Source organism: Engystomops pustulosus, chromosome 3, assembly GCF_040894005.1.
Source record: "Engystomops pustulosus chromosome 3, aEngPut4.maternal, whole genome shotgun sequence".
Taxonomy (NCBI): Eukaryota; Metazoa; Chordata; class Amphibia; order Anura; family Leptodactylidae; genus Engystomops; species Engystomops pustulosus.
The window spans coordinates 187,406,506-187,419,552 of record NC_092413.1 but is presented as its reverse complement, the minus strand read 5'-3'; the positions used below and the strand labels follow the sequence as shown (position 1 = coordinate 187,419,552).

The 13,047-nt window shown below is 42.6% G+C and overlaps 1 protein-coding gene across 2 annotated transcripts in view; it reads left to right on the top strand.

Moving 5' to 3' along the window:
• DAW1 (dynein assembly factor with WD repeats 1) overlaps window positions 1-13,047 on the top strand; it is a 31,647-nt gene that overhangs the window by 15,361 nt on the left and 3,239 nt on the right. For both annotated transcript variants that reach the window (XM_072139619.1, XM_072139620.1), the window contains exons 7-11: window positions 2,017-2,124; window positions 4,181-4,287; window positions 5,374-5,476; window positions 6,817-6,931; window positions 9,551-9,627. In XM_072139619.1, coding sequence (XP_071995720.1) covers window positions 2,017-2,124; window positions 4,181-4,287; window positions 5,374-5,476; window positions 6,817-6,931; window positions 9,551-9,627 — 510 coding nt within the window. The remainder of the gene's footprint in view (window positions 1-2,016; window positions 2,125-4,180; window positions 4,288-5,373; window positions 5,477-6,816; window positions 6,932-9,550; window positions 9,628-13,047) is intronic.

Genomic DNA, 13,047 nt, shown 5'->3' with positions numbered 1-13,047 from the left:
TATACAAATAGGGCTAATAGCAAGAGCCTTATCACCCAAGACAATGCATCAATCTACAGCTGGAGCATGGGATATAAAAGTACTGTTGGTATCTCGTTGCTAGTCATTGGTTTGCCTTAGTTTTGAATAAGTTCCCTAGGGTACTTTCCTTATAGATTCCACATGATCATGAATGGGATGGGTCTCTGTTACAAATTTAATGTACAAAAAACATATTAAATTGGAAGAAAAGTGCAGTTCAGCTACCATATACAGCGTTTAAGGAATTAAGAAGGCTGCATGTACATAAGTATGGTCTTTGGTCCAATTTAAGGTTCACACAAGCATTGTCTTCAGATTGTCCCTTATAGACAGCATCAGCAGAAAATATGTTCGGTGTTAACAAAGCATCTCCAGTATACATTGCCAACAGAGCATCCTTCTTATACAGAGCAAACAGCCTTTCCCTTGGAGGTGGTGCTATCAGCAACTCTCTTGGAGTGGTACTATCATCCAGTCCTCGGAAGCAGTGTCCTCAGCCATTCCCTCAGAGGCGGTGTCCTCAGCCATTCCCTCAGAGGCGGTGTCCTCAGCCATTCCCTCAGGGGCGGTGTCATGAGCCATTCCCTCAGAGGCGGTGTCCTCAGCCATTCCCTCAGAGGCGGTGTCCTCAGCCATTCCCTCAGAGGCGGTGTCCTCAGCCATTCCCTCAGAGGCGGTGTCCTCAGCCATTCCCTCAGAGGCGGTGTCCTCAGCCATTCCCTCAGAGGCGGTGTCCTCAGCCATTCCCTCAGAGGCGGTGTCCTCAGCCATTCCCTCAGGGGCGGTGTCATGAGCCATTCCCTCAGAGGCGGTGTCCTCAGCCATTCCCTCAGAGGCGGTGTCCTCAGCCATTCCCTCAGAGGCGGTGTCCTCAGCCATTCCCTCAGAGGCGGTGTCCTCAGCCATTCCCTCAGAGGCGGTGTCCTCAGCCATTCCCTCAGAGGCGGTGTCCTCAGCCATTCCCTCAGAGGCGGTGTCATAAGCCATTCCAACAGAGGTGGTGCCATCTGCCGCTTCCTCAGAAGCGGGGCCACTGGGCAATCCCTCTGAGACGGTGCAGCCAGCCGCTCCCTTATAGATGGTGCAGCCAGCCGCTCCCTTATAGATGGTGCAGCCAGCCGCTCCCTTATAGATGGTGCAGCCAGCCGCTCCCTTATAGATGGTGCTGCCAGCCGCTCCCTTATAGATGGTGCTGCCAGCCACTGCATTAGTGGTGGTGACACCAGCCACTCCCTCAGAGGCAGTGCTGTCAGCTGTTCCCTCATAGATTGTGCCCCCACTCTCCCTCACAGACAGTGCCAGCAGAGTGGCCCTAAGAAAATATATTCAGTGTTAACAAAGCATCTCCAATATACACTGCCAACAGAACATCCATCTAGGACGAACACCCGTTCCCTCGGAGGTGCCGCTCCTTCCGAGGCATTGTCATCAGCATTCATTCAGAGACAATGGGGCAGATTTATCAAGCTGTCTGAAAGTCAGAATATTTTTAGTTACCCATGACAACCAATCACAGCTCCCCTTTTAATATATTCATGAGCACTGGTAAAATGAAAACTGAGCTGTGATTGGTTGCCATGGGCAAATAGAAATATTCTGACTTTCAGACAGCTTGATAAATCTGCCCCAATGTGATGCCTTCCTTTAGAGACGGTGCCGCCAGCCTCTTCCTTTAGAGAAGGTGCCGCTTACTCAGAGGTGCTGCTGCCAGCTACTTCCTCAGAGGTGGTGCTGCCAGCCGCTTCCTTTGGAGACGGTGCCGCCAGCCGCTTCCTCAGAGTTTGTGCCGCCAGCTACTTCCTCAGAGGTGGTGCCGCCAGCCGCTTCCTCAGAGTTTGTGCCGCCAGCCGGCCTGGTTACTATTTGTGAGTGGGTTTTTTTGTCACCACAGTGACTGATATTTGTCCGTCTTTGGTTAATGATTAAGTTGTATTGTGTCAGAGTCTCCGGTAGTGCATATTTATTAGGTCCAATTTAATTTTCTTTTATTTCCAGGTTTGTCTTGCATTTAACCCTCAAAGTACCCTGGTAGCAACTGGAAGCATGGATACTACAGCGAAACTATGGGATATAAAGAGTGGAGAGGAGGCACTGACATTAAGTGTAAGTTTAGAGTTGAATTGACGGCCATATTCCCTGGCACACAATGCTTCAGTCTCGACTAATGTGATATATTCCGGAACGCACGGACGTTGTGTACAAGTAGTTTTTATTATTCCCAGATGTCAGAGCCATATTCATTATTTACACCCTCCATTACAGCAGCATAAAAGGACTCTTATACTTCTATTCTTTCCTCAAGTGTTATTTAGGTGAAGGTTTCTCACTCTACGCCCACTTGCCTCCGTCTGACTGCCGCGATGAACATCTGAAATAATTTCTTTTATGTTGCATTGTTTTGTGTTGAGTACACCGTCCAGAAGAGCAAACTTATTTTCTGTGGTTTTTGTGCGCTATTTCATGAACGCTATAACCTGGCAACACAAGCAAGAATCCCAGACTAGTGACAGTATCTCTGCAGCAGACTGGGGGAATCATTGTAGACTGGACCATACATGTAGATTACTGACATCAAACATAGGAAGGATTGTGCTGGGAAGTAATGGGCACATGACACAATTTAGAATCAGCTTAGCTCTTTCTGCTCTATAACATGCTGGCTACATGAAAATCTAACATGAAAATTGATCATTATATACAACGTACTAATACCGTTACTGTGGTAATCTTCTTCTATTTGTTATCCATGGCCGCCTCCTTTCTAAAATCAAATTTTAAAAATATGCTAATGAGACTGAGGGGCTCATCTGACTTTACACCCTTAGCACTAAGAATACATCAGGAAGTGATCACTTCAGCAGTACTGACAGAGAGGGGAGGGTGAGACAGTGTAATCACTTCAGATCACATCATAATTTTAAAAGTTGATTTTAGTAGGAAGGAGGCCATGGATAAGAAGATTACCACAGTCACAGTGCCTGGATCTATGAGTAAGTGTCCCTGGTTTATCATGGCTCATTTTGGTAGATTTCCTTTAAGCCTTCCTCTATGTGTACAATCTGGTCAGCTCTTCCTGCTCTATAACATGCTGCTTTTAGACAGGATACCATCATCATGTAATGGAAATAAGTTCTATTTAACATTTTTAATATTACTTTATCTAAACTAAAGTTTCTTGTATTTAAGTGTATAATATTCTCTTGAGATGCAGTTAACATCTTGGAATCCATATAAGGTGACCTCTAAGTTGCTATTAGTTGCAAGCATTGTCATTGCTGTGTCTTCAGAGTGGCCTCCAACTCCTCTTTATTTTGTTACCAGGATACACAGAAATCGTATCTCTAGAGGCCAACCACAGATCAATGTGTATTAGTACAACGTACTAATACCGTTACTGTGGTAATCTTCTTCTATTTGTTATCCATGGCCGCCTCCTTTCTAAAATCAAATTTTAAAAATATGCTAATGAGACTGAGGGGCTCATCTGACTTTACACCCTTAGCACTAAGAATACATCAGGAAGTGATCACTTCAGCAGTACTGACAGAGAGGGGAGGGTGAGACAGTGTAATCACTTCAGATCACATCATAATTTTAAAAGTTGATTTTAGTAGGAAGGAGGCCATGGATAAGAAGATTACCACAGTCACAGTGCCTGGATCTATGAGTAAGTGTCCCTGGTTTATCATGGCTCATTTTGGTAGATTTCCTTTAAGCCTTCCTCTATGTGTACAATCTGGTCAGCTCTTCCTGCTCTATAACATGCTGCTTTTAGACAGGATACCATCATCATGTAATGGAAATAAGTTCTATTTAACATTTTTAATATTACTTTATCTAAACTAAAGTTTCTTGTATTTAAGTGTATAATATTCTCTTGAGATGCAGTTAACATCTTGGAATCCATATAAGGTGACCTCTAAGTTGCTATTAGTTGCAAGCATTGTCATTGCTGTGTCTTCAGAGTGGCCTCCAACTCCTCTTTATTTTGTTACCAGGATACACAGAAATCGTATCTCTAGAGGCCAACCACAGATCAATGCAAAAAAATGCTCTATATTAATACTCTGTGACTGTGCCGTCTGCACGGCATAAGATTACTATATCACTTCTTCACATGGCTTCTTTTAATGTTCGGTTCTGTTCATTTTACCTCCAGGGACACTCCGCAGAAATAATTTCTTTGTCATTTAACACGACCGGCGACAGACTGATCACAGGCTCCTTTGATCATACGGTGTCTGTGTGGGACATTCCTTCCGGCAGGTACAGTAATGTGTGGATGGATTCTTCATCACGACGGCTTGGAGAAATTGAGAGTGAAACGGCCAATACTAATACTCAAGCAATAGAGACGGAGACCCTAAATTGGGTCTTGGGTCACACAACAGTACTTGTTGTTCAGTTACTTTAACCTGTGCACATCAAATGCTCTTTTTCAAGTGGTAGAAAAGTCCATGGTCCCCCTATTGTATTGTGACCTTCTGCAGAATCGGCTTTCTTAAGTGGGAAGACACCCAACAAACATCACCTTGAAGAAAACATTGGGTGCTCAAGTAGGACACCAGTCCTTAAAAACATGTATTAGAGACTTGGCACTCCTTTATGTTGCAAGTAGTAGTGTTTTTATGAATAAGATGCTAAACAAAGGAGTCAATACCTGACATTTCTGTACTATACGCACCTTCTGCAGACACTGGATATACGTATGAGCATAATACTTATTGGTATAGTGTAGAGGTATACGGATTGTATCTTCTGGAGGGCGCTAAGAGAATGAATACACCGTGTACTCCAACCATGCCAATATGCAGGATGACAATTGCAAAGACAATCACTATAAAGAGAATGAATTCCTTCCTGACCAACATCCATGGCTTCTTTCTTAGCCAAACCAGTCCCCTACAATGTATCCCATACACAAGGCTTCTTGAAAGTTGATTGTATATGGAGCTGACTTATTTATGGTAGCACTGGAGGCATAGTCTTCCTTGTTTCATCCTGGAAAACATATTTGCATATTCCTTACCCAGAATCCCAAGCAAATATGGCCTTGTATACATATGTCTGCAATTGCAATCGCAAAAAGGAGAATCCATTCCCTGTGCAACATAGTCTCCCCATTGGCTGTGTCTAGTTATACATCACAGTTTTGCTCTGTTAAATGGTGTCGACATGTAACACCAGGCACAAGTTTATGGTCCTCATTGTAGGTGGAAAACAAATTTTGGGTATCATTCCTAATATGGCAGTAAGAGAGAGCTTAGTTTTTACTTACCACTGTCTGTGTGTTTTTCTCTTTTTTCGGTGAAAGCCGATTGGAGTAACCTACTACTTGTTTCTTGTGTACAGGAAAGTTCACACCCTGATCGGTCATCGTGGAGAGATCAGCAGCGCACAGTTCAACTGGGACTGCTCTCTAGTCGCCACTGCTTCCATGGATAAGACCTGCAGGGTAAGAGGATGTATCTTTTCGCAGTTGGTGTTTTATGCTGTATATCACTTTAGGAATGACAGCTGTATACATAATGAAAGCCGAAATCTGCATACTGCTGATTCCAGAGCTTTCCCTACACTATATCCACAGGTTAAGCGGCTAGATAAACGCTGTTGACACTGATCTGCGGTGGGTAATATCCTCCGTTCAGTGTTGAAGTTGCTTTGTTGTGATTGTTGCTGTCGCTGCTTTGGATCTCAGCGTACCTGTCCCACCGACGTACCTTATAAATAAGTAAAAAGCAATATCCTCCTCTGCATAACTGATGTGTTTACTGGTTGGAGAACATTTTATGAATCTAAAATAATCTATTCTTGCACCGGAGAAGACACAAAGACCATTTACATGTTAGTAGTCCCTGGTATTAATTTGCATGAGTGATTACCATATAAATAGAATATATTATAGGAATTTACCATGTTTTGGTGATAAAAATAACTGCATTCTCAGCTTGTTTTGTTGTTGTCTGTTGTAAGGATACATCAGGAGGATGCCAGACGTGTCCTTACAATGGAGGGTTAAGATGTGTGTCCCTTAAAATGGGAGCAGTGAACTCTGGCATGGTGTCCCTATATGGACAGTGACATCACTGGGGACTTCCTTGAATGTACACTCAGCAGAGGCCAGGGAGGGGATGCAATACTTTGCATCTGTCCCCCATTGCCTACAATGGCCTCTGCTGAGTGTACACGTCACTCAGCAGGTGGGAAATGGTTGGAAAGATGCAAATTCTAAAAAGTACACCTCTGTCTGCCGGTATATGCCTATGTATAAGCTCAGCTTTCCTGGATATATCAGGAGCTTTCCTGGAATATATATACGCTGAGAGTCTAAAAAAAAATGATGTGAACCAAGCCTTATCTGCATTCAATGAAACAGTAGCAATCTTTTCAATGGACTGGATTGGTATTACAGTCCAGGTCCAATCTTTTGAATAGGTTGAAGAGGATTTCTAAGATTTTAATACTAATGGGCGAATATGAGATCAGTGAGAGTCCATTTCCTAGCACCATAACATATGACACTATGCCTGGTAAACATTGAGCAGCGCTTGCCTAGCTGATGTGGGTCCTTTGAACAGCTTGACGTCTTATCTTCAGGATTGGATATTAATTGTACATCTGTGGGGTCTGATAGTCCCATATCCGTACAACCATGGATATTTATTTGCAATCTGATCATTTAGGCCACAATCAGAACTTCAGTTTCTGCACTGACAATCTGTAACGACTTCCAGTACTTGTGGATGAGATTGTAATGTGTGTGTCTTTACTGATGTGCCTCTGTCTTACTCATAGTTGTGGGATGCACTGAGTGGAAAATGTGTGGCGACCCTGACCGGCCATGAAGATGAGGTTTTGGACGTTGCATTTGACTCCACTGGACAACTGGTTGCCACAGCCTCCGCTGATGGTAAGGTCTATGGCTTGCAATGGAGAGTTTCTATGTCTTGAATAGGGTCCTTCAATCTCAGAAAGTAAAAAGGGTTGTCAAGTGGAAGAAAAGGTTAACAAATCATAGTTTTTTGCTGTATAAAAACTTTTTTAATTAAAAAAAAAAGTAATTTAAGATTTTGACATCTTAGATGAGTTTATCTTGCCAGTACGATTCTCTTTGGTACAGAAGGAAATGCTCACTTCTGTGCCACTGAGATGCTTGTCAATGTTTCATGTAATTTTTATAGTATGTATGCAACCTTATAAGTATTAAAGAACACAGGTAACACCACACTTCATGGGATTATGCTGTTTCTACGGGACACCCTTTCCGCGTCCACCTCAGGTACTATAGTGAGGTGGACGCACATGCTCAGTTCTCTCTTTCCCCCTGAATATTTGGACAGAATGTTTAGGCTGGTTATCATGGTGGGTGTTATTCCTTATAAGATGAGATAATCAGCAGGTGCAATGGCATTAACACTGGCTTAAGACCTGCATGCACATTTGTTGTGTGTTGGCCAACTCTGCCGATTTTGGTTGGCTTTATATGGTGTTCCCTGAACTCTCATGAATGACAGAAGTCAGGGAAGTTAGGAACATAGACCACATTAAGTACTCATACTCTGCTATTTACTGCATGTGGTCGTAGAGGCAGCTTCCGTCCACTATAAAAGATATCGGTGACCAGCCCCACATAAACTACAAACTATCATGCAAAACATAAGGTTTTACTCAGAGCACAACCTATTAAATCCACCTCCATGTCCCATGCACAGTGGATATTCCTGACCAGAAATGGTGCAAACACTTTAGAATATTAGGAATTCTAGGCTATGGATGCACAGGTCTGCAAGCAATTACATTGTGATCTATGTGTCATATAATTTAGTGCTTTGAGTGGAAAGGGCGAGCTAGAAATATACCTGATACCTGCAACTAGAGCAGTTCTGTTATCTCACCGAGCCAGCAGTCATGTATCCAACATATATCATTGTGGGAATAAGGTCACAAACTGGAGCATTGTACTGATTCCTGTGCATAAAGCAGGCTTAGCTGTGATGTATATATGTGTGTGTATATATATATATATATATATATATATATATATATATATATATATATATATTACACAGCTATGCATTACAGATGAATTTCAGCTCACATTTATATTGTACTTTTAATGTATAGCCACCTGAAATACTAAAAAATCCAATTGCTTTACCAGTCACATTCATAATACAACCCAATCTTCAAGCAGCAGGTTGCAGATTGAAGAAAGTTGAGTAGATTGTATTTTCTATCTGCTGGCAGCATGTTATAGGGCCGGAGGAGCTGAGCAGCTTGTACATAGTGTCCTATCTGCAGGCAGCAGGTTATAGAGCAGGAGGAGCTGAGCAGATTGTACAAACTGTCCTATCTGCAGGCAGCATGTTATAGGGCCAGAGGAGCTGAGCAGATTGTACATAGTGTCCTATCTGTAGGCAGCATGTTATATAGCAGGAAGAGCTGAGCAGATTGTACATAGTGTCCTATCTGCAGGCAGCATGTTATAGAGCAGGAGGAGCTGAGCAGATTGTACATAGTGTTCTATCTGCAGGCAGCATGTTATAGGGCCGGAGGAGCTGAGCAGCTTGTACATAATGTCCTATCTGCAGGCAGCAGGTTATAGGGCCGAAGGAGCTGAGCAGCTTGTACATAGTGTCCTATCTGCAGGCAGCAGGTTATAGGGCTGGAGGAGCTGAGCAGCTTGTACATAGTGTCCTATCTGCAGGCAGCAGGTTATAGAGCAGGAGGAGCTGAGCAGCTTGTACATAGTGTCCTATCTGCAGGCAGCAGGTTATAGGGCTGGAGGAGCTGAGCAGCTTGTACATAGTGTCCTATCTGCAGGCAGCAGGTTATAGGGCCGGAGGAGCTGAGCAGATTGTACATAGTGTCCTATCTGCAGGCAGCATGTTATAGATCAGAAGCCAAGCAGATTGTACATAGAGTCCTATCTGCAGTTATAATGTTATAGAGCAGGAGGAGCAGAGCAGATTGTATATATTGTCCTATTTGCAGGCAGCATGTTATAGATCAGGAGCCAAGCAGATTGTACATAGTGTCCTATCTGCAGTCATAATGTTATAGAGCAGGAGGAGCAGAGAAGATTGTATATAGTGTCCTATCTGTAGGTACAATGTTATACAGCTGTACATGGACACTAAGTACAATCTGCTTAGCTCCTTCTGCTCTATAACATTCCTGGTGACAAATCCACTTTTGTGAGAAAAAAAAACTTTAGTAACCTTTTCCTTCCCATATAATCATGTGCAATCTGAGTGGAATGATTCATGTTCAGTTCTCTGCATTTATCTGCCTCTGTCTAAGTCAAGTGCTTCTCAAATGTGTATTTGATGATTACCTGCAATTTCCGGCACATTGCTGATAGCAGGACCAGGAAAGCGTTTGCAGGGATTAATTTGTTCTGTTGATGTGTGGCTAAAGGCTTGGATTATGTGATAAAATCGCCAGCCACTGGAAAAAAAAGTGACATCTGGGTTTATTGTCTTTAGGGCAGTGTTACATTTATAACTTTTCTTGCTATTTTTAACAGGAACTGGGAGAGTTTACAATGCGGCCAGCAGGAAGTGTTTAGCCAAATTAGAGGGACACGATGGAGAGATTTCCAAGGTATGTTTACTCTTATGTCATTGAGTCTCAGAATAATAAAATGTACTTTCCTTTGGTTAGGTTAGGTTTTGTTGTTCAAGATATTTATCCCCTATATACGGGATCACTGAGTGGTCGACTTTTGGGTACCACCTCTGTTGGCCTGCAATGAATAGGACTTCTGGGATTGGTTGTCAAGAATATCCTACCTTGACTTTGGGATTTATAAAACAGTTGATCCCAGAAGAGCTATTCACCATAGGGCGGCTCAACAGGACAAGAGGACTTTTGGTCCCCTACTTTGACAGTTCACTGGTGGTCCCCTCCTCATTTCTAGAATAGGGAACTCTCATCCCTACCTTAGCTACATTTACATCTTGTTTTCTTCAGAAACTTGGCATATTATATATAATGCACAATGAAAGCTCCTGGTGTATACTTTTAGACCCCTTTTTCACACTTGCGTTTTTCACGCGCTTGTTCGGCATGTGCTTTTGGCTCACAGAACTTGCATTGTACTTTGACCCATTGTAATCAATGGGTTTTTCCAGACTTGCATTTTTTTTCACGCATACACACACACATTTTTTTAATGCGTTTAAATCTCACCATGGTCTACTTTATGCACGTGAAAAACGCACCATACAAGTCTATGGAGATGCATCAAAAACGCATTGCACTCCACTGGACACATGCAAGTCTATGGAGATGCATCAAAAACGCATTTCACTCTGAGACACATGCAAGTTTTTCACGCATCAATTACCATAGAAAAGATAGAGCTCGGTCCTGAGTCCTTTTCACACACGTTATCTGTGCGTATTGAAATTGCATCGCAAATGCATTGAAAACGTGCTTGAAAAACTGAGACGCTGAACAAACTCTGAAAACTGATTGAACTCTGATGAAAAATGTCAGTTTTTCACTGACCAAATCCTGATCGCCCCCTGATCTGCAACGCAAGTGTGTAAGGGGCCTTAGTGTATCCATAGACATATACTGGAAGAGAAGCATCTTTTATGCCTCTATCTGCACAGTATACATTATATACTGTGGAAAACAAAGGATGGAAAGATGCAGAAAGCTACTTCTCTCCCTCATGCTGAGTGATACATGTGCTCAGTGAAGGCCATTGGAACATATGGGGGTCGGATGGACAGTATTGCATCCATCCCCAGCCTCCACTGAATGTATGGTTTGGGAGGGTGAGGTCGCAACTGGGCCAAAAGAGGCTTAGGGGGCCCATTAGGTGTCACTTTCCTATTGAAGAAGACTAATACTATAAACCATACATTATAGTCAGGAGCCTGGCACAGACTCAGATTTAAGTTACACCACTGGTGATAATAGAAGTGTGTATGAGAGATAGGGCGTGAGTGTTACCTAAGAGAAACATATACCCTTTAGACAGGGAAATCAAATCACTGTGTAGTACACAGGAATTTTTTAAAGAATGTATGAGTTTTCATCAGGTAGACACCCTGGGGCACATTTACTAAGGGTCCGCACATCGCATTTCCGTTTGGGTTTCCCGACTATTTCCAATTTGCGCCACATTTAATGGGTTTTTGGCGCACAGAATCTGATTATGCGACACAAATCAGGGACGTGGCTGTCATACAGCCAGACTGATTCAGACTAATCGCGGGATTTAAATTTCAAATTGCGTCGGACTTACATGCACCGGGAAGAAGAAGACAGGACCGGGTAAGTAAATGTGCCCCCTGTCTCACTATACTTAGTCCAGATTGGACTGTTCTACCTTTGATCATCCCGGTCTTTCTTACATAATGAGAACCTACAGCCCTACAATAATTACTCTAACGTCTTGCGTCCTACTGCCCTGTAATACTGTAAAAATAAGGGGCAATTTGTTATATTTCTTACCACTACTCCTGCCTTAGTTTTATTAATCCTGGTACAGATGGTCCCCGACACCTTAGCCTTAGGCTACAATGATCGGCTGTAACAGTTATCAGAAGTGTCTGCAATGAAGCTTTATTGTTAATCCTGGTTCTTATGACAATCCAACATTTTTAAAATCCAATTGTCACAGCGCCCAAAAAATTTTAGCTGGGGTTACAATGTTAAAATATACAGTTCCGAATTACATAAATATTCAACTTGAAAACAAACCTGAAGAACTGATCTTGCATGTAACCCGGGGACTGCGTGTATATTATCCCACTTGTAATAAATATATATTAAAAATTTCTAATAAAAATGTTATTTTCAGTTTTGACTTACAGTTTTGCCATAAGGGCAATGGCACTAGAACATTATACCTCTCCCTGCAGTATATGGGACAGACAATGATCCATTGGCCCCACAAGGGCAGGGGGGGGGGGTAGGAGATATTAAGCATGTGCTGAAGAAGTATTATGCGATACAGACTGTATGTCAGACTACCCGGTGCTAGACCCTAGTCCTGGACAACTCTCTCCACTCCTATTAAACTATGCACCAGTGATTTTGTAATTAGGCTGTAAGCATGGGCTGTGAAATTGCCTCTCTACTGTGTCTGTGGTTAATGTTAATGATAATGGGAAAATGTATGTTCCTCAGTGATAATGCAGTGTGTATAAAGGGGGTCTGTCAACACGCCAAATGCCCCCACGGGGCCAGAGAAATCGTGTTTAATCACATCTATGTAGCCATACAGCGAATTCTAATCACTTTATTGTCATATTTGCTAATGAGTTGACATGTGTTAAACCAGGTAAGTACTGTGGCTTCTCCGTCTCCAAGCTCCCCCGAATTTCAAGGTAATTATTTTATTAACAGCTCAAATGGCCTTTTGCATTATACTGCATCCAAATGACCTGTAGATCAACGAAGAGCAGAGGTGAAGCATCAGATGTCAGCAGAGGGGATAGGATTGGAGGATTGACACCTATCTGTTACACTGATGCAGCCTCTTCACTTATTACCATTACAGCTCAGGCTCATTCACTTGAATGGGACTAAGCTGAGAATACTACCATTTTTCAAAGAGACGGGACGTCACTTGCCTTAAAACCAATTTTGACGCTAATGGTATTCTCAATTGGTGCTGCAAACTAATCAGTTCTGGAGGTCAGACTCCTGTCATTGTGATATTATTTGCCTATCCTAAAGATCGTTGATCATTGAAAAAAAATCCAGAGTTCCACTGTCATCGATATCAAGCATTATAAGCCAGTGACACTTACTCATAGATCAAGGCACTGTGACTGTGGTAATCGTCTTACATTTGTTAGCCATGGCCTCCTTCCTTCTAAAATCAACTTTTAAAATTATGCTAATGCTCCTCTATGCTGCAGCTTCACAAGCTGTTACATCACACGGGAGCACTCCCCCCCTCCTCCCTCGGGTCATGCACAGTCTAACAGCTTGTGAAGCTACAGTTCTGGTTACTTTACCCATTTGATTTTAGAAGATAGGAGGCCTTTGATAACTAAT